Source organism: Bos javanicus, chromosome 5, assembly GCF_032452875.1.
Source record: "Bos javanicus breed banteng chromosome 5, ARS-OSU_banteng_1.0, whole genome shotgun sequence".
Taxonomy (NCBI): domain Eukaryota; kingdom Metazoa; phylum Chordata; class Mammalia; order Artiodactyla; family Bovidae; genus Bos; species Bos javanicus.
In genome coordinates, this window is record NC_083872.1 from 25,597,137 (window position 1) to 25,621,335 (window position 24,199).

Genomic DNA, 24,199 nt, shown 5'->3' on the forward strand with positions numbered 1-24,199 from the left:
TGTCCACAAGTCAGGCGCGGGCTTTCAACCTGACACTAAGCAGGCAAGTTTGCCCGAAGCGAGGGAAGAGGGAAAAGTCTGGTTTCGGCAGGTGTTCCGCGTCTCCTTGCCGCTTGCGCCGGCTTGCGGTGAGCCCGGCCCCTCCCCGCGGGTTGCCCTTACAGTCGAGTCCTCCGTAGTCCCAGCATTCCCCGCGCCTCTACCATAGAGAGCAACTTCCGGCGTCGCTGGTGTAGGTGGGTGAAGAAGGAGTGGGCCCTCGCTCTTCTGTTTCAGTGCCTCGCGCTCTCTCGGGCAACATGGCGGGTGTGGAGGAGGCAGCGTCCTGCGGGAGCCACCTGAATGGCGACCTGGATCCAGACGAAAGGGAGGAGGGAGCTGCCTCTACGGCTGAGGAAGCGGCCAAGAAAAAAAAACGGAAGAAGAAGAAGAGTAAAGGGGCTGCCACAGGTAAGGGGAGTTTTATGTTTTCCTAGTCTCCGCCGGGATGGCCGAACCGCTCGACTCGGGCTTGGCGTTGGTGACAGGGCCCGGGGACTGAGCACCCTGGACTGGTTCCCAGGACTGAACGTGTGTCCCGGGAGAGCCACAGATTCTCAGTCCCGGGAAGAGGTGACTTCTTCCAGGCGTCTTCTGGGCGTGGGATGGCGGAGAAGAGGGTGCCACGGTTTCTGTGCGGTTGCTGGGGCAGAGCTTCTAAATTGCCGGAACTTCGCTCCCACGTAGACGATGCGACGGACTTGAAGCCATGCACGGAGCCCAGCCCTTACACCTTGCGGGTTGGCCTCCTCCTTGAAAATCTGGTTCTGACCACACTGCCGCCTCTGTGCTGGAGAGACGTGGGACATCTTTTCGTCGAGAGTGGGGGTGAAGTGGGCAAGTCTTAGTGCCTGGACCGCACCAGCCCCTATCATCCTAGTTTACGGAGGGATTTTTGTGGCGCGCTGCACTTTGGGGTTGGGTGTGTGTATGAGTTTGGGGTGTGTGTGTGAGAGAATGCCCACGCGCTCTTGTCACTGTTTGGGTGGGTAGGTGTGGGTGTGTGTGATTTTGTGGCGCGCTGCACTTTTGGCGTGTGTGTGTCTGAGAATGTGCTCTTGTAGTAATAGCAGGATGTGTGGCTGCGGTGCGAATCCTCACCGCCTAATCCTACAGTATCATCAAGCTTTGGGGCTTTTAGGCCTGAATTATGATGCCACTTGTAGGCAGTCTGGGTAGAATATTCTTGAGTCCGAATGAAGCTACTCTAAATCTACTGGTAAGGCAAAGAAAACAGCTGAAAGTTTACAGTTAGATTATAAGTTAGAAACTTAAATATTTGAATATGAGAAGTCATTGTTTTTGATGCATCAAGGCCTTCGTTTTAGGAAAATTATTTGTACTGTTAAAGTCAGCCGCAGAAAGAATGAGAGAAAAATGGAGAGGCCAGAAGTGATTAAGTGGAATTGAGAGAGGTTGAAGAGGGTTAACCTGTATCTTTCTGAAATTTTGATTATTTGAGAGTTGAAGAAGGAGAGTTGTAGGTGCTGGGACACTTTCAAAGCAAAATTTAATTTCAGGACATACTCTGGTGGCTGTTCTGGCTTTCAGATGAAAACCAAACTCTTCAGTTTGTCCTTTAAGTTGTTTAGCAGACCGACCCTAATATGTTTTTAACAGTTGTGTATTTCAGTATGAATTCTCTACGGTAGCTAGCATGTCACCTCATTATGTACTACTTGGTAATACTACCTCTTTTTACATATTACTCCTATCAGATCAGATCAGATCAGTCGCTCAGTCGTGTCCAACTCTTTTCGACCCATGAATCGCAGCACGCTAGGCCTCCCTGTCTAGCACCAACTCCCGGAGTTCACTCAGACTCACACCCATCGAGTCAGTGATGCCATCCAGCCATCTCATCCTCTGTCGGCCCCTTCTCCTCCTGCCCCCAATCTCTCCCAGCATCAGTCTTTTCCAATGAGTCAACTCTTCACATGAGGTGGCCAAAGTACTGACGTTTCAGCTTTAGCATCATTCCTTCCAAAGAAATCCCAGGGCTGATCTCCTTCAGAATGGACTGGTTGGATCTCCTTGCAGTCCAAGGGACTCTCAAGAGTCTTCTCCAACACCACAGTTCAAAAGCACCAATTCTTCGGTGCTCAGCCTTCTTCACAGTCCAGCTCTCACATCCATACGTGACCACAGGAAAAACCATAGCCTTGACTAGCCGGATCTTTGTTGGCAAAGTAATGTCTCTGCTTTTCAATATGCTGTCTAGGTTGGTCATAACTTTCCTTCCAAGGAGTAAGCGTCTTTTAATTTCATGGCTGCAGTCACCATCTGTAGTGATTTTGGAGCCCAGAAAAATAAAGTCTGACACTGTTTCCACTGTTTCCCCATCTATTTCCCATGAAGTGGTGGGACCGGATGCCATGATCTTCGTTTTCTGAATGCTGAGCTTTAAGCCAACTTTTTCACTCTCCACTTTCACTTTCATCAAGAGGCTATTGAGTTCCTCTTCACTTTCTGCCATAAGGGTGGTGTCATCTGCATATCTGAGGTTATTGATATTTCTCCCGGCAATCTTGATTCCAGTTTGTGTTTCTTCCAGTCCAGCGTTTCTCATGATGTACTCTGCATAGAAGTTAAATAAACAGAGTGACAATATCCAGCCTTGACATACTCCTTTTCCTATTTGGAACCAGTCTGTTGTTCCATGTCCAGTTCTAACTGTTGCTTCCTGATCTGCATACAAATTTCTCAAGAGGCAGGTCAGGTGGTCTGGTATTGCCATCTCTTTCAGAATTTTCCACAGTTTATTGTGATCCACACAGGCAAAGGCTTTGGCATGGTCAATAAAGCAAAAATAGATGTTTTTCTGGAACTCTCTTGCTTTTTCCATGATTCAGCGGATGTTGGCAATTTGATCTCTAGTTCCTCTGCCTTTTCTAAAACCAGCTTGAACATCAGGAACACAGCTAGATTGTAATCCCTTCTAGAGCAGGGCCTGGTCTTGTGTTGAGCTGTTGGGAAATTTTGTTTTTTAGTAATGGAATAACTTTTCCTATATATTTTGATTTTACCCTGCTCGGCTTGACAGGTTCTTTCTATCTGAACCCCTGAAACTTCCAGGATTTCCAACAGACATCGTCTTACTAAGGCCTTCAGCATTTATTGCCCATCTTAAATTCCTGCTTGGTTAATAAAGTATTTGCTGTAGATTAATTGTTAAATACTTTAGAAAGTTAAGCTACTTAAGGGTAGGGACCAACTAACCGTTTAGCTCCTAGCAGAGAATGCCTAAATGAGTGTCTTTTAAATGGGCAGTACCACTTAGATATGGAAGATTTTTCTGTCATCACATAAATTCTATTCTCCTTACTGTGGTGTTGGAGAAGACTCTTGAGAGTCCCTTGGACTGCAAGGAGATCCAACCAGTCCATTCTGAAGGAGATCAGCCCTGGGATTTCTTTGGAAGGAATGATGCTAAAGCTGAAACTTCAGTACTTTGGCCACCTCATGTGAAGAGTTGACTCATTGGAAAAGACTCTGATGCTGGGAGGGATTGGGGGCAGGAGGAGAAAGGGCAGACAGAGGATGAGATGGCTGGATGGCATCACTGACTCAATGGACGTGAGTCTCAGTGAACTGCAGGAGTTGGTGATGGACAGGGAGGCCTGGTGTGCTGCAATTCATGGGGCCGCAAAGAGTGGGACACGACTGAGTGACTGAACTGAACTGATTCTCCTTACAATGTTTCTGTTTTTGTTTCCTGAGCCTTGTCAGGAAGAGTTATGTGTTTTTTAGGATCCTTAGAACATATTGTAGTGGGAAGATACATTTGTCAGATTTGATTTAGTTGTTACATTTGATCAACAGGGCAACAGGAACCTGATAAAGAAGCAGGAGCCTCAGTTGATGAGGTGGCAAGACAATTGGAAAGACAAGCATTGGAAGAGAAAGAAAAAGATGATGATGATGAAGGTAAATTGTTAATTTTAATTTTATGGTTAGGAGGGCAAGAAAATATGACATTCTTTAACCAAAGCTGCTTATTTGTCAATATAATCCAATATTCTGTGATATTTTACTTAATTCATGTTAAAGCCTCAATGTCACAGGTAAAAACAAAAAGGTATTTATTAATAACTCTTTAAAAAGTTGGATATGTTGAATGCTGAAGTAACACAGATCTCAGCTTTTTAAAACATATTTGGCAGAAAGCCGAATAGTAGATGAGTATTAATAAGATAAAATTGAATGAATGTTGATCTTACTTTTATTGAACAACTAATATGTACTAGGCACTATCTTAGGATACTTCCGTCCATTTTTATTTTACCCTCACAAAAACCTAGCAAACAGGAAATGACAGTTATGTGATTTGCCCAATCTGACACAGCTAGTATGTGTAAATAAAGTCAGTTTCAAATCTAGCACCTGTGCATGTTAAGTCACTTCAATCATGTCTGACTCTCTGTGACCATATGGACCGTAATTTGCCAGTCTCCTCTGTCCATAGGGTTCTCCAGGCAAGAATACTGGAGTGAGTTGCCATGCCCTCCTCCAGGGGATCTTCCTGATTCCAAGTCTGTTCCTTGTACTCTATCAAAGGTACTTTTATTTATTTTCAAAGGAGCACGTTGGAGTGCTTCTAAATCCTACTATGAATTCACTGGCCCCAAATCCTTATATTTTGGAGCTTTTGCCAAAGGTTTCTATAAAGACAACATTTCTTGGAATTGTAGGAGTTGATGCTATCAATAAGACAGTGGAGGGAGTGATTAGTTGGGAGAACTATTATTCTGTAGCCTCTTTAGGCAGAAGAGGAGATGGGGCTTCCCATTCTTAATTATATACTGCTGTGAGCTCTTCTTCCTCAAGCACTACCAGCTAGGGCTTATGCCTTCCAATCTTTAGCAACAAATACCTGCTGTACTCTTCTTGTATTAGGATAATGCAAAGCAGTTGTACTTCCTTTAGGAAGATAAGTTCTGTAAGCCTTCAAGGAGATTATGGTCAAATTTAGTAAAAAAAAAAAAAAATGCCAAGAATTGATACTGAACATGGACACTGGGTTTTAGCAAAGGAAAGTACAGTGCTTAATTGCAAAATGCCAAGCAGGGAGAATGGGCATCTCATGCTCAAAAGCCCTGAAGGCTTTTTGTTGTTCAGTCACTCAATCATGTCTGACTCCTTGCAACCACATGGCTTGTGGCACTCCAGGCTTCCCTTTCCTTTACTATGTCTTGGCATTTGCTCAAACTCATGTTATTGAGTCAGTGATGCCATCCAACCATCTCATCCTCCGTAACCCCCTTCCCCTCCTACCTCAGTCTTTCCCAGCATCAGGGTCTTTTCCAGTAAGTTGGCTCTTCCCATCAGGTGGCCAAAGTATTGAAGCTTCAGTTTCAGCACCAATCCTTCCAGTATAATAATCAGGAATGATTTCCTTTAGGATTGACTGGTTTGATTTCCTTTCTGTTCATGGGACCCTCAAGAGTCTTCTCCAGAACCACAATTTGAAAGCGTCAATTCTTTGGCACACAGCCTTCTTTATGGCTGTGCATGACTATTGGAAAAACCATAACTTTGACTGTACAGACCTTTGTCGGCAAAATGGTGTTTTTGCTTTTCTAAGGAGCAAGCATCTTTTAATTTCATGGCTGCAGTCACCATCTGCAGTGATTTTGGAGCCCAAGAAAATAAAGTCTGTCACTGTTGCCATTTTTTTCCCCCATCTATTTGCCATGAAGTGATGGGACTGGATGCCATGATGTTGATTTTTTGAATGCTGAGTTTTAAGCCAGCTTTTTCACTCTCTTCTTTCACCTTCATCAAGAAGCTTTTTAGTTCCTCTTCATTTTCTGCCATTAGAGTAATGTCATCTGTGTAGCTGAGGATATTGATATTTCTCCCGGCAGTCTTGATTCCAGTCTGTGCTTCATCCAGCCTGGCATTTCACATGATGTACTCTGCATATAAGTTAAATAAGCAGGGTGACAGTATACAGCCTTGACGTTCTCCTTTCCCGATTTGGAACCAGTTTGTTGTTGCATGTCCGTTTCTAACTGTTGCTTTTTGACCAGCATACAGGTTTCTCAGGAGGCAGGTAAGGTGGTCAGGTATTCCCCTCTTAAAGAATTTTCCCAGTTTGTTGTGATCTACACAGTCAAAGGCTTTAGTGTAGTCAGTGAAGCAGAAGTACATGTTTTTCTGGAATTCCTATGCCTTTTCTATGATCCACTGGATGTTGGCAATTTGATCTCTGGTTCCTCTGCATTTTCTAATCCAGCTTGTACATCTAGAAGTTCTCGGTTCACATACTGCTGAAGCCTAGCTTGAAGGATTTTGAACATTACTTCACTAGCATGTGAAATGAGTGTAATTGTATTGTAGTTTGAACACTTTTTGGCATTGCCCTTCTTTGGGATTGAAATGAAAACTGACCATTTCCAGTCCTGTGGCCACTGCTGAGTTTTCCAAATTTGCTGGCATATTGAATGCAGCACTTTCACAGCATCATTTAGGATTTGAAATAGCTCAGCTGGAATTCCATCACCTCCACTAGCTTTGTTCGTAGTGATGCTTCCTAAGGCCCACTTGACTTTACACTCCAGGATGTATGGGTCTAGGTGAGTGGTGACAGCATTGTGGTTATCTGGGTCATTAAGATCTTTTTGTGCAGTTCTTCTGTGTATTCTTCCCACCTGTTCTTAATATCTTCTGCTTCTGTTAGGTCCATACCATTTCTGTCCTTTATTGTGTCTATCTCTGCATGAAATGTTCCCTTGGTATCTAATTTTCTTGAAGAGATCGCTAGTCTTTCCCATTCTATTGTTTTCCTTTTCATTGTTCTCTTAAGGTTTTCTTTTTTTCCTTGCTATTCTTTGGAACTTCTAAAACAAGGCTTTTAGGAAAGGATTTTTAAAGGCAGCATTAGGGGTGAGGGTTGCCATGTGTCTGATCAGCTGGTGGACATCTTCTGATCGGTTGGTTGTGCACTATCAGGGTGACTTTTTGGGAATCTCAGTTATCAGTTTTCTGGTTTCAGCTTATCTGGAGTCAGCCTACAGTCTGGTGGTCAACATACAGCTAACTTTTCTGCCTGGTAGGGGGTTTAGTATCTGCAAACCGACTCAAGAATGTGGCTCGGTATTATCTATAGCCCTTGAGGAGAAACTAAAGGTCCTTTACTCTGCATGGCTAAACTGTTATGATTTTGTGTTGTTGGACTGTTTTCCTTTGTTTCTGGATTTTTCTCATGTCTCTAATTAAATTTGTTCTTTGGAACTCAGGGAAAGCCCAAGAGTTTAAAGCTCTTTTACCACCAAGAGGCAGGATCTGTCCCACAGAGTCCTGCTTGGTTTCAGACTCAATGAAAAGGAAAATAGTTAGATTTTTGTTTTCTTTAAGTAGACCTCTTATTCATTCTGCCTTGGTTTATACTTCAGATTATGAACATATTTTGAACTCTTAACAACAGTAATTGTAAATTCCAGGTTGCTCTTGACTCACTATGTGTAGAGTATCAGCTGCTTTGAAGATAATGCTTGTTTCATCGCACTTCTACAGAGTTATGTGAATCTCTAGACATTGAAGGAGGAAACTTTGCTTTTCAGAATGGAAATCTTTAATGTATTAAAGAAGATTTTAGGAATATTAGTATTTTTCTCCAGTTTGGTTCATCATATTCCTAATTCATTTTGATGATGAGGATCAGCCAATACTGTTTAACTGTTGTGAGAAGTCTCTGAGTGGATGGAAAGCTAATGGTTCAGTATCTTTGTTCTTAAGGAAAATTAATCATTGTGGAGGACAAAACATAGAGCTGGTAAGGTATACTGGTGCGTGCAGTAAAAGTTAGTGAAATTTGGAGGTGGAATTGTGAGCTGAATGCTGAAGGAAAGCTCCTTTGAAGGAATGGAACTTAAATAAAAGCCAAGCAAACAGGACCATTTTGGGGCAGGACAATGCTGAGAAAGTATTTAAAGTATAGTAAACAGTGCATACTGGCCTCATTATGAGGTGATTCATTGAGGGAGTCTTTGAGCAGTTCCTTTATTCTTTCTTCCTCCCAGTTTATAATTGGCATACAGTTCTGTGTATGTTTAAGGTATACAGCACAATGATTTGACTTATGTACATCGTAAAATGATTACCATGTAAGCTTTGTGAATATCCCTCATACAGATACAAAATAAAAGAAAAAAATTTTTTTTCTTGTGAGAACTCTTAGGATTTACTATTTTAAGAATTTTCATATATAACATAAAGCAATATCAATTATGTTAATCATGTACCTTAACATCTCTCAAAGACAGAGATTCACTCAGTTGTGTCTGACTCTTTGCAACCCCACAGAGCCTGCCAGGCTCTCTGTCCATGGAATTCTCCAGGCAGGAATACTGGAATTGGTTGCCATTCCCTTCTCCAGGGATCTTCCTGACCCAGGGATCAAACCTGGGTCCCCCGCATTGCAGGCAAGTTCTTTACTGTCTGAGCCACCAGGGAAGCCCTTGTAGTAATTTATCTTCTAACTGAAAGTTGTACTTTTTGACCACCTTCATCTGCCCACCCCGTCTCTGGTAACCTCAAATCTGATCTCTCTTTCTATGAGTTTGAGCATTCTTAAAAGAAAAATGTTATGGAAAGATAATATAGTCTTCATGTACAAGCAGGGTTGTTAGAAACAAGGAAATAGAGGCATGGAGATCATTTTGGCAGCCAGTTGACAGTAGCCTCAGGCATGTGGTAATGAGAATGGAAAGGAAGGGTCCACTGGAACAGTGATCGAGGAAGCAAAATTCAGAGGATTTAGAGGCTTTCAGTCTGGATAGAGGGCTTTCCATGGGGTCATGAAAGAATCGACACAACTTAATGACTAAACAGCAACAAAATCTGGAGAGAAGAGAGGACAAACTAGCAGACTATAGGGTCTAGGTTTCGAATTTGGGTGACAGGATGTTGGTACCGTTGATTGAAATAGTGAGGTAAAGAGGGAAATTTGGATAAAAAATTAGAAGGGGGTGCTACAGGCCAAAAAGGTTACGCTGAGTTTAATTTTAGATTTGTTTATTTGCAAATGGAGGTATTGATGTGGAAAGTTAATCCTGTGGGTGTTTGGCGATGTGCTAACCCTGGTGGCTCAGACGATAAAGAATCTGCCTGCAGTGCAGGAGACTAGGGTTTGATCCCTGGGTGAGGAAGATCCGCTCCAGTATTCTTGGCTGGGAAACTCCCTGGAGAGAGAAGCCTGGCAGGCTACAGTCTGTGGGGTCTCAAATAGTCTGACACAACTGAGCACCACACCCAACATATACACTGTATCCATTTAACATTTCATGCCCACAAAAAATGTTCCCTTTGCCCTTTTGTACTCAGTTCTCTTGCTCTATTTGCTGACTTCTGGTAACTTTTGGTATATTTTCTTTTGGTAACGTTTGATATATTTTCTGTTCCTATAGTTTTTTCTACAATACTGTATGAATGGAATTTTTATAGTATGCAGCTGTTTTGGTGTTTGGCTTGTTTCACTTAGCATAATATTTTTGAGAGTTATCCAGTTGCATATGTATCAGTAGTTCATTACTTTTTATTGCTCAGGAATATTCCAAATTTGTTTGTCCATTTACTAGTTAATGACTATTTGGATTGTTTCCAGATTTTGTCTCTTATGGATAAAGTTACTGTGATCATTTGCATATGTGTAGGCTTATGTTTTCGTTTCTTCTGAGTAAATACCTAAGAGTATAGTTGCTGGTAATGTGGTAAGTGTATGTTGAACCTCACAAGAAACTTATCAAGCTGTTTTGCATTCCTGTCAGGAGTGTTTGAAAGTTCTGGTCCCTTTGTATCCTCATAAGTGCTGGTACTATTTAATTTTAGCCCAGTAGGTGTATAGTGGTATGTCATCTTTTCATATCTTTATTTGTCTTTCATTTATCTTTGAAGCGTATGTTCAATACCATTTGTCTATTTTTCATTTGGGGTATTTGTTGTCTTACTGAGGTGTAAGTAGTTCTTTGTGCAAGTTCTTCATCAGTTCTTCATCAAGCAAAACAGCTTGGTAAGTTTCTTATGAGGTTAAACATATTTTATAGCTCTTTTCCCTCATGCTTGTATTGTTTGTAGCAGAAAAGATTTTAATTTTGATGAAGTCCAGTTTACCAGCTTTTTTCCTTTCTGGGTCATATTTTTTGTGTCCTGTCCAAAAGTTAAATAATTGATGTCTTTAAAGTCATGAAGATTTTTCTCTTGTATTCTTTTCAGTAAGTTTTATTTGTGTCATAAATGTTAAAAGGAAGAACTGCTTTATATATATAATAAATGTTTTATATGCTTTGGTCTATGTCCATTTAGAATTAATTTTTATATGTAGTGCAAGTTGTAAGGATTGAGTTTTTGTGGTTTTTTTTTTTTTGGCATATAGATGTCCAGTTGTCATATCAAGTATTGGTTTGGGCATAGTGCTAATGCAGAAAAGAACGGTCTCTGTCTATTTAGAGTATCCTGAGATGCTCTGAAAGACAGACATGTAAAAATATAAATTGTAGCATGGTATGATAGGCGAAAGCATGAGCATATGGTATTAAAATTTAGATCCATCATTCTAGCACAAGTGGCCATTTTTCTGTGCTGAATAGCAACCTTGGACGTTGGATAAAATAATTAACCTTAGAAGGATGATCAAGTATCTGAGGAGGAGCTTCATCTTACCCATTTTAAAGATGAAGATACCATGGTGGTGGAGGCTAATTAACTTGCTCAAGGTCACAGCACTGGTAGGATTTTGAATGTGTTTAAAACTGGTTATACATCATGAAGCATGTGTTTCAGGTTCTGTCTAAGGTAAATTGCAGTGTGCTATGTTGAATATTTGTCCAGAACAAAGACTGTCATATTTACTGTTCTGTCTCTGCTGCCTGTCACTGAAGAACTCAGCAAACATTTATTGGATGAATGAAGAAGGCTGCTGTTAAAACTGTAAAGCACAATATGCGAATTAGATTATATGACACATGAGGATGTTGAAAGTTGTGTTTTCCAAAATTTTTAGTGTTGTTTTTGTTAAAGCTTTGACTTGAGAAACCACTAATGAGTAAATCAGTAGTATTTGTTTTCTCTACTGTGTTTCTGTTGCTATTATAAGATTGAATATAAGAAATGTAATTTTGTTGGTCAAAAACAGTTGTAGTTTCCTATCACTCAGCCCATTAAGGCCTTAGATTATGTTACCTCCCTCCTTGCTAAGCTGCTGTTTCCTATTTCTCAACTGGGTGAAAATAAATATAAGCAGGATAAACTAAACACTCATTTTGAATAGATTGAATATTTATCACATGCTTGGCACTGTGCTTAATGGTGTCTAATCCTTAAGGAGCTCACAGACAAGTAGAGGTCAGTATAAATCAGTGATTGAGTGATAATTAGAATATGTAGTTAGTGTGGTAAGATTTCTTTTATGGCTTGTATCAGTCTAGCAGTTAAAAGGGAGCACTTTGAACAGAAAATGTAAGCACTCATTTGACATTTTTTGGTGAGCGTGGATTTTTACTAAAATTATTAATGTTATTAATACAGCCAGGAGTTACTACCACTAGGTGAAACATTTAAAAAAATACTATATGCTAGGCATACTATTAAACTATCAACTTCTAATTATCGGGAACAGCGTCCCATTCATCCCTTTTTCATAGTTACGTTATTTGTGGGTAGAATAGCATACTTTAGAAATGTTTGTTAAAATGTATTGAGCAGCATTTTTAGAAATTCAAACACTTAGGTCTGTTTTTGATACCTTTATTTAAAATACTTTAACCCCCTATTTAATCTTGGTCATAATTATATTCTTTATTTTTTTCTCTGAGTTTATGGGCATTGGGTTGCATAGAAAGTTGTCATAAAAACTGACAAGCAGATTGTGTCTGTTTTGGATAGTCTTTTGCCACCTGTTTTTGGAAATAGTTCTCAGTTTTGGTCATCAGGTTCTTTTGAGAATCTGAGAACTATGAACCTAGGAAAAGTAAGATTTTTTTTGTGTGTGTACGATTTGATGCATAAAGAGAACTCTTTGTCTGATAACAACTAGGTAGGAAAAGGTATTTTAAAATACGAGACCCCAATTACCTCTCACTGGATTAGGAATCAAGTGATATTCTTGGTCCAATTCTACTATTTACCTATTAGGATTATCTTGGGCATGTCCCTTAAACATTTCTTGTTCAAGATTGTTTTGAGAGTCACATGAGGTTGTGAAATACAAGTGTTTAACTGCAAAGCATACATCAACTTGAGACTAGTATCCTTTCAGATGAAGTCATATAGTCATTATTATACTAGTATTTAAGTAACACTAGTTACTTTTCTTAGCTTTAAAAAAATGTTATTTAATACATTGTTTATTCTTAAAGTATCTTATTCAACAATTCTTGTATTTAGAATAAATCAAAGTAAAGTTTATTAGTGCCTTTGATTGCACAAGTCAAATTCTGATACTTGAAGCTAACAATATACAAAATTCTAAGAGTATTGGATCAACTTTGTCATATGCTATTTAAGGTGCACTCTATGTACTTGTGTGCTTGTTTTGTCGCTCTGCTTATGAGATTTAAATGAATTTGACATGTCTTCTCTTAGATGGAGATGGTGACGGAGATGGAGCAACTGGAAAGAAGAAGAAAAAGAAGAAGAAGAAGAGAGGACGTTAGTGTTTTTAGTTGATTCTACTTGCCAAATTACAAGTAGTTATTAATTAGCAGGCTTGAAGAGTAGGTTTGAGGTTGCTTAGGATCCTGGTATGTTAGGGAAATAAATGATGGCCTAATAGAATTTAGTGAAACTTACTAGTATTTGGCAAGTAGTTTTTGCAGTCTTATTATTTTATTTTATTCAGTTGTTATTTAGTCAAAGGATATTAATAATAAGTTTGTTGCATTTTACTGCAAGTTAGGGATGAATTCATAAAAAACTTTATAATTTAAAATTTGAATAATTCAGATAATTTTGTCAGTGATGACTTAAATAATGCCACCATGTGGTAATAGAATAAACAGTTTGCAGTTCACCTACCAGTTTTGATATTAAAGAGATTCTTGACATATTTAATGAGGAATCCCATTATTTAAAATTTGTGAATATGGTGAATTTTTATTAGTAATATTTGTATTGTGCTATTTCAGATTCACTTAAAATATAATCCTACTTGTATTTTGTTTCTATAAATAATACAGCCAAACATCTTAAGGGACCTGAAACTCTTAGGGAGAATAAAGGGTGACTATGTGGTATTGGGGAACAAAGATTGGGTTGGGAATCAGAATAAGTTCTAATCTTGGATGCCCTTTGGCATCAGGGACCATTGATTGTCTGGCTAAATCTTCAGGATAAAATTTTATGAATGAGAATATTGAAGGTTTGACTTTCATTTTTATCTCTGTGTTGAAAATACTCAAATTATTATTTTTTTAAAGCTGTTAGCTCTGCTAGATATTTCCCTGATACATTTCAGGGGTAGATGGGATTGCTTTCTTTCTTGTCAGGAATCTATTCTGGTTAGATCCTTCTACTCAGGACATCATTTCTGCCTCTAGCATAATCTGTATTTAATGAGCATAGGTTACTTGCTTTCTAGGAATCTCGAGGAATTATAATGTCATATTCCTTCCATTCAAAAATTGTTCATAGAGTGCTTTTAAGACATAATGTTACCTGAAAATGGCTTGAGAGAGATCAGTTTCTCCAGATACTCTAAAATTGCTTCCTAATGAAGGTAGATAAGCAGGGAGGAGTGTTAGAGGCTGCTTTGTATTTGCCCTTGGTAGACTCTTCCACTGAGGGCATTTTAGTATGATACCATCAGCGCTTATTGTGCCTCCTCTAAGGAGGTTGTTGAACTTGCTGTTCGTTATATTTCTTTATGAGCACTCTTGAAAGACCTCTCTTTGTCTGATCTTAGTATCAAGAATAATTGTGCTTTTCCTGAGTAGTTAATGTGTTTTGTTGCAGAAATATGAACTATGCAAATAATCTAAACCCCCCCCCCCCCGCCCCTTTTTGTTTTTTATTGACTGCTAGAGGATTTAGGGCCAAAGCTAGTTTTGTATTGGCCTTATTTCAGGTTCTATTTTAGGTTCTCTCTGTGTTTTGATTTGTTGCTTTCTAATTTGCTTTGAATATGTCTTGTTTGTGTCATAAATCACTTCTGAAATAATCCAAATAATATAATCAGGAGCAGTTTACTGCCTTCATGTTCCTCGTCTATAAAGTGAGAGAATTATAAGTGATAGTTAATAATTAAGTGCACTACAGATACTTAAAATTGTTCATAGTTTTAGATAATAACTTGGACATAGTACATTATAATTTTCAAAGGTTATCCAAGATTTCATCTAGTTCTTCGTTTTGTAGATGAGGAAACTGAGGCTTAGCACATTTAGCCATTTGTCCAAGTCACAGCTAATAAGTGGTAAAGGTTAGGCTTCAATTTATTTTGATTACAAATTCTTTGCTTTTTCTCTGATGATCTCTTTGAATCCTTTATCTTGTCTTAGTAATTTGTGGACAATATAAAAGGCATCTTTATTAGATTTGTAGATGAAATAAATTTCAGGATTATGAGATAATCCTTTGACAAAAAACAAGATTTCAAAAGAAAACTGAATTATTAACAATCTGAAATTTAAATAGACATATATAAAATTAGTATAAGGTGTTAGTTAGGATCCTAAGGATTTTGGATGCTTGTACAATGTGAAGGAAAATGCTAGGAATCCAGACCTTTCAGTAGCAGCAGGATTTTTAGAATCAAGTGTAGTCTTATACTGATTATACCTTATTTGAACTATTAGTAGAAGTAAAATCTAGTACCAGATTAAACACTGAGAAGGCTGGTGAGTATGAGTGCAAGTGTTAAGAGCCGTATCCCTTAAAGTGCCTTCTCGTCATAGAGAGGAAGGAAGCAGTAGAAAAGAAGAGTAAAGTAGAGCTAACAGATGAAAGTAATGGGGATATTACTTTATAGCAGCTACAGTTCTCCCAGAATGAATGGATTTTAGCTGGGGAGATAATGACTGCCTTCATTGTCAGGCATGTAGTACCATCTGTCAGGGATGTTAGAGGATTCCTGGATTTGAATGTGAAGCTTAATTAGGTGACATCTAAGGTCATTTTTATTTCAAAATTCTAAATGTTCCCTCTTAGGAGGAACCTAAAATGGTGTTTCCCAAGTTTACTTGCCCATAGAACAATTCTAAACATTACTCAAAAAGAGGAAAATAGTGTTTGTGAAATACTGAGTATTCCATTAAAAGAAGGAACCAAAAAGTTGTTCTGTAGATAAATGATTTGGCTCAATTGTCATAAAATATGTGTTAAAATTTCAGATTAAAAACCTGTAACATAAGACAGGTTATAATCAAAAGATAACCACACACTTCAACTTGGTAGTTGGTAAATGCTGCAGGTATACATTGAAAGCCATGTATTATTGTATAAATCACGTAACTTCCTGACATTCCTTGGATACAGCATTGTTCTTCATAGAGTAAGAAGTATATAACTAGGTCTTATGCAGACTTTTAGAAGACACATCTCTAAACATTTTTTAAAAAGCATTTTGAAACAGTGGTGTCTTAGAATATAGTTTGGGAAATAATGTATCCTTAAAAAATATGCTAAGTACTGAAACTTTCCAAGTATTTGGAAATTTGTATGTGGTTCCTAAAGTCTTTTAGCACTGAGAATGTATATTCTTTAACTTTTATATGTAATATACCCTTCTAAGAATTTTTTTACCTGTTTTATTAATACATAATGGCTTTATATTTTATTTTATTGCTGTAGGATTTCTTTCTTATTTTCTTGTCGCTTCTTTGATTTTTATTTGTGAAGGCTTCTTCTATATGCTATTCCATTTCCAGTATAGTAAATGAAGACAAAAACATTAGAAGTGTTCTTTGTGCCAAAGCATATACTGTTTAAATACATAATGGAATTATGAGGAGTTGAATATTTTTATTCCCAAATAACTGTAAATAAGAGAAGGTGGCCACTGTGGTGAAATATCTTCTGTTTTTGACTGTAAAAGTGATAACAAGGAGGTTCCTTAGTCAGGACATGTAATACCAATTAGGAACTGAGAAAAACTGTAATGATAACTGCTTAATTTTGTTTTTAACTACAGAAGTTAATGCTTTATTTGTATCTCACAGCAAAAGTTCAAACAGACCCTCCCTCAGTTCCAATATGTGACCTGTATCCTAATGGTGTATTTCCCAAAGGACAAGAATGCGAATACCCACCCACACAAGATGGGTAAGGATCACAAAATAACTTCCAGTATGACCTTCAAAAATTGTAGCTTAGCAATAAAGCAGATTTAATTTTTCTTGGAACTTTGCTCTACTACCTAAATAAAAAAACTTAGGAATTTGTTTCAGAGAAAATACAGTAGAAGCCCTCTTATCCAAAATGATTGGGACCAGTAGTTGGTTAATCGTTACTGATAAGAGTTAACTTAAAACAAGCATTGGTTTTTCATCATTGTTGATCCTTAAGTGTAGATTGCATTGGACTCCACTTTTTTTTTTCCTGTGAGCTATATCCATAATGCACTGAGTCCATTTCATTTTGAGTTTCTGTGGACAGCAAAAATTAAGTAATCTGAGGACTGATGGCTATATCTTTACATCTTTTTTCTGAAATCATTTCCATTTGACAGAAGTATTTTTTGAAAACTTCTCTGAGTAGTCAATTTAGTTTTCATAGAAACAATTCTTTTTAGTAATGTATAATTAAATTATGTCATTGCAGTAACAAGTACAGATGATTTATACTGGTTTGGGCACAGATCACTTGATTTTTGGAAGTGTTCTGAAAGAGTAAATTTTTTCTGGTTAGCAGACTAGTTAAGAGTCTGGATGCTGGGACCAAACTATCTACATTTGAATCCCAGTTCTAACACTTATTAGCTTTGTGACTTGGGCAAGTAATTTATCATGTTGTGCTTTCATATCCTAATCCATAACATGGGCACTTCATAGCATTGTTGAGAGGAATAATATTTAGTGTATTTATTTAGTAGAGTGATAGACTTATAGTAAGCATTAAGTAAGTGTTAGCTACTGTTATTCAGAATAGAAACCCAGTCACTAATATTCAGAATATAGTGGGCATTGGTCCATATAATTTATAGGGATAATCAGGAGCATTGGTTAATCCAGTGGTTGCAATAGTTGGTTAAGAAAGCTTCTACTGTCCCATTGTTTCCTTGACCTATATAAAGACATCATTGTTTTTCTTTAAAGTTAGAAAGGAACATGATGTTATGTTTTATGGCATGGGCATTTTTTCTTTGAATTTGAGTACATCAGTTACTGGCCCTATCTTAAGCATTTTAGAATGTCATAAACATGGAGTTTTGTATTAATTACCTAAATTTTCATGTTGCATACAATGTGATCACACTTATTTTTTAATATAATCTTTTTTATTTTTTATTTTTTTTGCTTGCTTGTTTCCTCTTCCTTCCCTTTCTTCCAGACCCATGTAACCACCTAGCAGGTAGCCTTCCATATTTTTCTATGTTCATGTATGTGTATATCTCTCTCTACTTGTGTAAGGAGAGTGTTTTGGTCATTATTTGGTGTACAGAAGTAGAATTGTAGGTACACTTTTTTCTCCTCTGTGCTTTTCTCATCAGGGCTGCATCTTGGAAGTCCCTCCAAGTCAATCAAAATATTGATTATTAAGTTCTGTTATTCTTTTGAATGGCTGCATAATATTCTGTGGTGTGATCATACAGTGCTTTATTACACCATTTTAATTGTTGAGCATTCACTTTGCCTCCAGGTTTTTTTTTTTTTTTTTTTGCCATTATAAACCATTTGCAATAAGGCATGTACATATACTTATGCATATATATGTATATATACATATATGTGTTTGGATAGACACATATATATCTCCATATATGCTGGCAGTTTTATTACGTGATAGCTCTTCAGGAGTGGAATTGCCAAATTAATATATTAGTATTTTATGATTCCCACATTGCTAGTGATTTTGAGCGTCTTTTGATTATTGGTTTTATTCTTTTGCTCTTACGGAAATTTAAAGATTTTAAATAACAGTATATATTCATATTTTGTACTTTTGTGTTCTTAGCAGTCTCTTATTTTCTCAAAACTATTTTTTTTGTTTTATTACATTTTGAATTGGTCTGGACTTTTTTGTCTAAGGTCGGGAGTGCTAATTTTATTTTGTTTTAAACGGGTAGTCAGTTGTGTTAGAGTTGTTTGTTTAGTAGTTTCGTTCTATTTAATTGAATGAGCACTTTTGCCGTCTACTACTCTCATGTAATGGAACTCTATTCTCTTGCATAATGGAACCAATTTCTGTATTATTTATTCTGTTCCACTCATCTCTTTGTCTATTTCTATACTATTTATTTTGATAATTTGATGAGTGAATGTGCTTCTCTGCCATACAGCCCAACTAAACATAATTCTTATAGTTTTCTTAGGTACTTTTGGTCATATTTTTAGTTTTAACACACATATGCACAGAAAAATGCCCTTCTTACTGGAATCCCATCATAATTATGTATTTGTTTCAGAAAATTGACAGTTGTATTATAGTATCCAATGTCATTATATATTTTCCAACCCATTCTGATTTTTTTTTTTTAACGTACATCCTCTTTTTTTGTTATATTTGTTTGTAAAGGTTTTATTCTGTTACTGATATGAACGGGATATTTTTAATTCCATTTCTGTTTTCTAATTGCTGAAGGACAAGAAAGCCACTGATTTCCTGTACTTGTTAATACACTGTTAATAGGAAACTGGAAGTAATGTTTAATACAAGGAAAAAATTGAAATTTTGTGTATCTTAGAAACTACCCTTTCTTTTTTGCTGTCATTTTCTGATGCAAATTAAACATTGTGTAAGTAAAGTAGCTTCTGTTTTTCAAACAACAGGAAGGTATTCTATATTATAATATCTCTTGGAGTAATACATGTACTATTTTTCTGAAGTATTTGAGAGTTGTACATTTTTGGGTGGGTTACTACATTAAGTAGATATTGTGTCCTTTTCATAGTTGTCACATATTCAGGCTCCTGATGTCAGTTTCTTTCACTTAGGTAAGATATTATTCAGTTTCTTTTGGTGTATCATTATTCTTTTCCCTCTTGTAATTGGTAATTTTAGGTAAGTTACTTTGAGAATGTAAACATCTCATTCCTTAGGAACATCTTCCTTACATGTAGAAATTCATGATTTTGGAAATCAGTTTTTACCAGGATGGTTGTTGCTCTTAAATTTTTTTTAACATTTTATGTGCATTTTCTGTGTTATTAAAATTTTTTGAAACCAACCACTAGAAAAATTACTGTGAACATCTTCGTATGTTAATGGAATCTGATTTTTCTCATTCTGGATCACTAGAAATGGAACAAAGAATTATTTGAAATTCTTGATTTATATTTCTAAATTCAGTAAGCAGTTTTTTGGGACATTTGTTAATTATCCAAGCAATACATATTCATTGTCGTACAATTAGGAAATATATATAGATAAGCAAAAAAGAAAATAAAAATTTCCATAAATCTGCCTGTGAATTAAAATCAGTTTACTGTCTGCTATGAGTTTTACCTTATTTGATCACTTGGTTAATGTGGTTATAGCCAGCTGTTTCTTATTTAAAATTCTTTTTGCAGTTTCTAAGTAATCTGTAGGGTACTGTTAGAATATTCTTTTTTTTTAAACAATCTTAATTATTTTAATATCTGTTGATGATCCTTGCTTTGTCAGTTATTTTATGAGGACTTCAGAATGGTGAATGTCTAATTCTGACATTCTTTCTACACTTATTTGTTGACATTATTCTGAAGAAGAATTTTCCTTTACTAACTATAGTTAGGAACCAACTGTACTCTCTTCTCATAGGCAGTGTAAACACGCTTTTTTTTTTTTTTCCTGCCAACCTGTATGGCTTGTGGAATCTTAGTTCCCTGACCAGGGAATGAACCCAGGCCCTTGGCAGTGGAGAGCGGAGAGTTCTAAACACTGGCCTACCAGGGAATTTCCTCTTTTTCTCATTAAATACCACTTTTCACAGGAAGGAGTTGATCTCAGCATGCGTGCTTAATTTTTTCTGGGCTAACAACATGTGTTTTTTTAAGATACGCATTTTTAGATGGTTTTGGTAAATGTGGCATGTAGTACCTTAAAATGCAAATAGTGGCTCAGATGGTAAAGAATCTGTCTGCAATGCAGGAGACCTGAGTTCAGTCCCTGGGTCAGGAAGATCCCCTGGAGAAGGGAATGGCAACCCACTCCAGTATTCTTGTGTGGAGGATCCCATGGATAGAGGAGCCTTTCAGATACCTTTGTGTCTTTTGATCTTCTATTTTTTCTGCTTTTAACAATCCACTAATAAAAATGATAAAATAATTTAAGACTCCGAAATCAAAGAGGTGTGAAGAATTTACATATTCTATAAACATTTCCTGTAAAGATTGTCTTGCAAGCAACTGTTTTGATAGTTTTGTTTTGCAGACATAATTTTGTGAAAAAGCATATGTCATCTGTCAGTTTAATTAATTCCTTTCTAAAATATTTGTTATGACTTAGAATGATATTTTAATTTTATTTATAAGTTTTTGTTAAGTAAACTGAATGTCAAAAAATCAAATTTAAGAAAAGGGAGACTCCTTTATATTTTCTCTTTCACTTGGACCTTGAATTAAAATTATAGACCCTGACAGTAGGTTCTCTGATATCTCTAATGACTTTCATCTTGAACTCAAGACTTAGCAAAATAGTTTATTTAAATTCAGTTTTTGATCAGTAGTTCTTTACTAACAATGCAGAACATCACATAATCTTGTGAAGAATCCACTGCTTCAAGAGTCAGCCATGCAGCCTTCAGAAGTGTAAGATAGTCTCGAGATCTGTTGACTTCCATATTGGGGATCTTATTGTATCATGTTCTAATTGTAAAATGTCAAATATCTTTTGAAATTTAATTAAACTTATGTTTTAACCTGTAAGAAATCACTTTGAAGAATCTTAACAGTTGGATTGAGAAGAAATTGGGAATTCATAATGACCAATTCTGTTTTCATTGCCCTGAATACATGATATCCATCAGTTCCCTGTGGATGTAGCCTTTTGTCTTACCACTGTAGAGTAAATAGTAGCTCATACTTTTGCTTTCCTTAAAATCTTTGGCTTTTGAAGCAAAAGATGCTTCAGCCTTTGCTGCCAGGTATGGCTGTAGCTGTATGTGCCAGAATTATCTGAAAATAAAGCCAGTACTCTTGTGCCTAAGAATGATTTATTCTTAGAACATTTGGGTTCCTGGTTTTCAGGGAAGAGATTTGGACTTGTGGGAGAGAAAAGGCTAGACTGATTAAGTATGTAATGGGTTTAAAACTGACCTTAAACTGGTGGTACTGTAATATTTCAGTTTTCTGAAAATATCAGTACATAGATCCAAAATGTATTTCCAAACAGTAAACAGCTAAAGAAGCCTCGGTGATTCTTAAATACTCCAGGTTTCACATAGGACAGCTTCTTTGTTGGCACAGGTAGCTGCTGCTGCAATAGAAAGTAATCATAGTGAACTTGATGTTGACACATAAAAAAACTCAAAGCATTTTGAGTCACTATTTTAGCGGGCGGCAGTTTAAAGCAGTTGGGTAAGCTCTTACAGAGACTCAGATTGAAAATATTTTAGGTCTTGAGTATTAATTCATTGCTGTTGAGCATGAAAGTAGCTATGGATGATATGTAAATAAATGGGCATAGCTGTGTCACAGAACGGTTTTATTTACAAAATAGGTGCCAGGCTGGATTTGCCTGCAGGCTGTAGTTTGCTGACCACTAACTTTGAGGCAAATGAAAATTATGTCTTGAAGGCATCACTCTTATACTAAGTATAATGTTTACTTCAGTGATCACTGACTTGTGAATTCTGTATTCAGTATTGGTTAAGAATCTGTGAAAACTATAAAAACAAAAGACTTTTATTTGAAAAGTTACTGTTTTTGAAATGTACTACTTAAAAAGGGAGTCAGTAGATCTCTTCATTCCCAAATACTGAATATAAAAATCAGTTACCCTAGCAGTTTTAGAATATGAGCCATCTCCTTCGAGGAAGATGTTTTATGTATGTATAAAGTTAGAAAAATCCTACAAAAGCATATAATTTATGTTTTGAGGAAGGTATATGCAGATTGCCAAGTCAAGGCTTTGGGTTTAGTGCATGCCCTGTTGGTGAAGTTAAATGCTAATATTTGGTTCACCTTTAAAATTCATAATACCTGGAGTGAAAGAATGACTTTTTTTCTAAGAGTCTTACAGAAGCTTTAACTTGATTTGGCTTGGTTGTAACTGTGTGGGTACTTGTATTTCAGAAACTTTGCTGACTTTTAATAAAAATCTGAGTATGTAATTTTTTGCCTGGAATATCTTAGTGTATTTTATCGCTCAGCTATTATGCTTATTTTGCTGTTTCTTAAATAACTAATGCTATACTATGCATACTATAAAGGCGAACAGCTGCTTGGAGAACTACAAGTGAAGAAAAGAAAGCATTAGATCAAGCTAGTGAAGAGATTTGGAATGATTTTCGAGAAGCTGCAGAAGCACATCGACAAGTTAGAAAATATGTTATGAGCTGGATCAAGCCTGGGATGACAATGATAGAAATCTGGTAAAAGGAATATGTTTTTGTAAGAATGTGATAAAAAAGTTTTTTTAGCTCTAACTCTTCAGGTTTATGTTTGTCTTTCATTACTGCCTTGCCAAAGATCTTAAAGTGAAGGTTCTAGAAATACCTTGTGTAATCCTTATAGTGCTGATGTACTGAGGAAACCGTAGAGGGTGTTTGCGTCTCATCCACCCTGTTCTGTAGTCGTGTTCTCATATGTACAAGTGCACACATTCCTGGCTCTTATTTTCTGTTTGAAAACCTGTTATTTTGCTAGCCAACAAGTGATGGTAAATTAAAATTCTGGGACACAAAACATTTATAATGCAATGAAGAAAGTGATTATTTCTCCAGTTTTCCCCTTGAGAAATAATTAGCTGTAGGGCAACTTAATTCTCTGATCTAAGAATTTTTAAAACTTGCAGCATTGAGAAAAATGTAATCAGCCTTTAGTCTAAGTCAGGAGTCGTATTTCCTGATAAGTTGAAAGTGGATCATGTTTTTCTAGTGGATTAAATTCTCTGTATTTTTTTAGAGATGAACTGTTTTCATAGTAGTTATTTAGTTGGAGAACTGTTACTTAGTTGCATCCAGAAGGTGCTCAGATCACTCCCAGAAAGTAAGAGTTTCAGTCAGCTTTCTGAACTTGATGAGCTGTAAGGTACATCAAGGGTAAGAATGTAAAAGTAAAGAAGTTCCTTTCTCTTTTTTTAGTGAGAAGTTGGAAGACTGTTCACGAAAGTTAATAAAAGAGAATGGATTAAACGCAGGCCTGGCATTTCCTACTGGGTGTTCTCTGAATAACTGTGCTGCCCATTATACTCCCAATGCTGGTGACACAACAGTATTACAGTATGATGACATCTGTAAGATAGACTTTGGAACACATATAAGTGGTGAGTTCTTAGAAATAATTCCTTGGGTAGGGCTGTAGATATTGAACTCTTAGAACATTTTCCCTTTTTGATGTCTCACTTTTCAGTAGAGTTATTAATACGTTGAGGCAGATTTTGAGATTTATGTCAAAGCATACTACTTAATGGAATTCAGTGAAAACTGTTGGGTAATTTAGGTTTGTTACCTATTATAGCAAGGATTGAAAAATAGAATCTTACATCTTCATTCAGGTCTTTCAAACTTTTTTATTCATATAATAACAGTAAACATTTACTCAGAACCTTTGAGTTTACCAACCTTTGTACATAATTGTTAGTTTTTCTCAATTCTTTCCTACACACCCTTGTTAGGTAAGTACCTTTTACTTTCACTTAACAGGTGAGAAAGCAAAGCTTAGATTTAAACACTTGAGGTCTTCCTAAGCTGGAGAAGCTGGATTGGTGGTTAGTGTTCTATGGACCTGTACATTTTCTCTGCCCACTTGTGCTACTTAGTTCTCCAGGCTTTCTCAGTTTGATTTGTTTTTATTTTTGTATAACTGCCTGGTGAGTACTGAATTGGTGCTTTCTTGAAGTAACCCTGGAATTAATTTTGTCATTT

At 36.8% G+C, this 24,199-nt stretch overlaps 1 protein-coding gene across 1 annotated transcript in view; it reads left to right on the top strand.

Annotated features, from left to right (window-relative positions):
• Nucleotides 1-209: 209 nt before the first annotated feature.
• The window catches only part of METAP2 (methionyl aminopeptidase 2), a 30,731-nt gene continuing 6,741 nt past the window's right edge, over nt 210-24,199 (top strand). The window contains exons 1-6 of the mRNA XM_061415785.1: nt 210-450; nt 3,862-3,966; nt 12,622-12,687; nt 16,194-16,296; nt 22,544-22,705; nt 23,417-23,598. Coding sequence (XP_061271769.1) covers nt 300-450; nt 3,862-3,966; nt 12,622-12,687; nt 16,194-16,296; nt 22,544-22,705; nt 23,417-23,598 — 769 coding nt within the window. The 5' untranslated portion in view covers nt 210-299. The remainder of the gene's footprint in view (nt 451-3,861; nt 3,967-12,621; nt 12,688-16,193; nt 16,297-22,543; nt 22,706-23,416; nt 23,599-24,199) is intronic.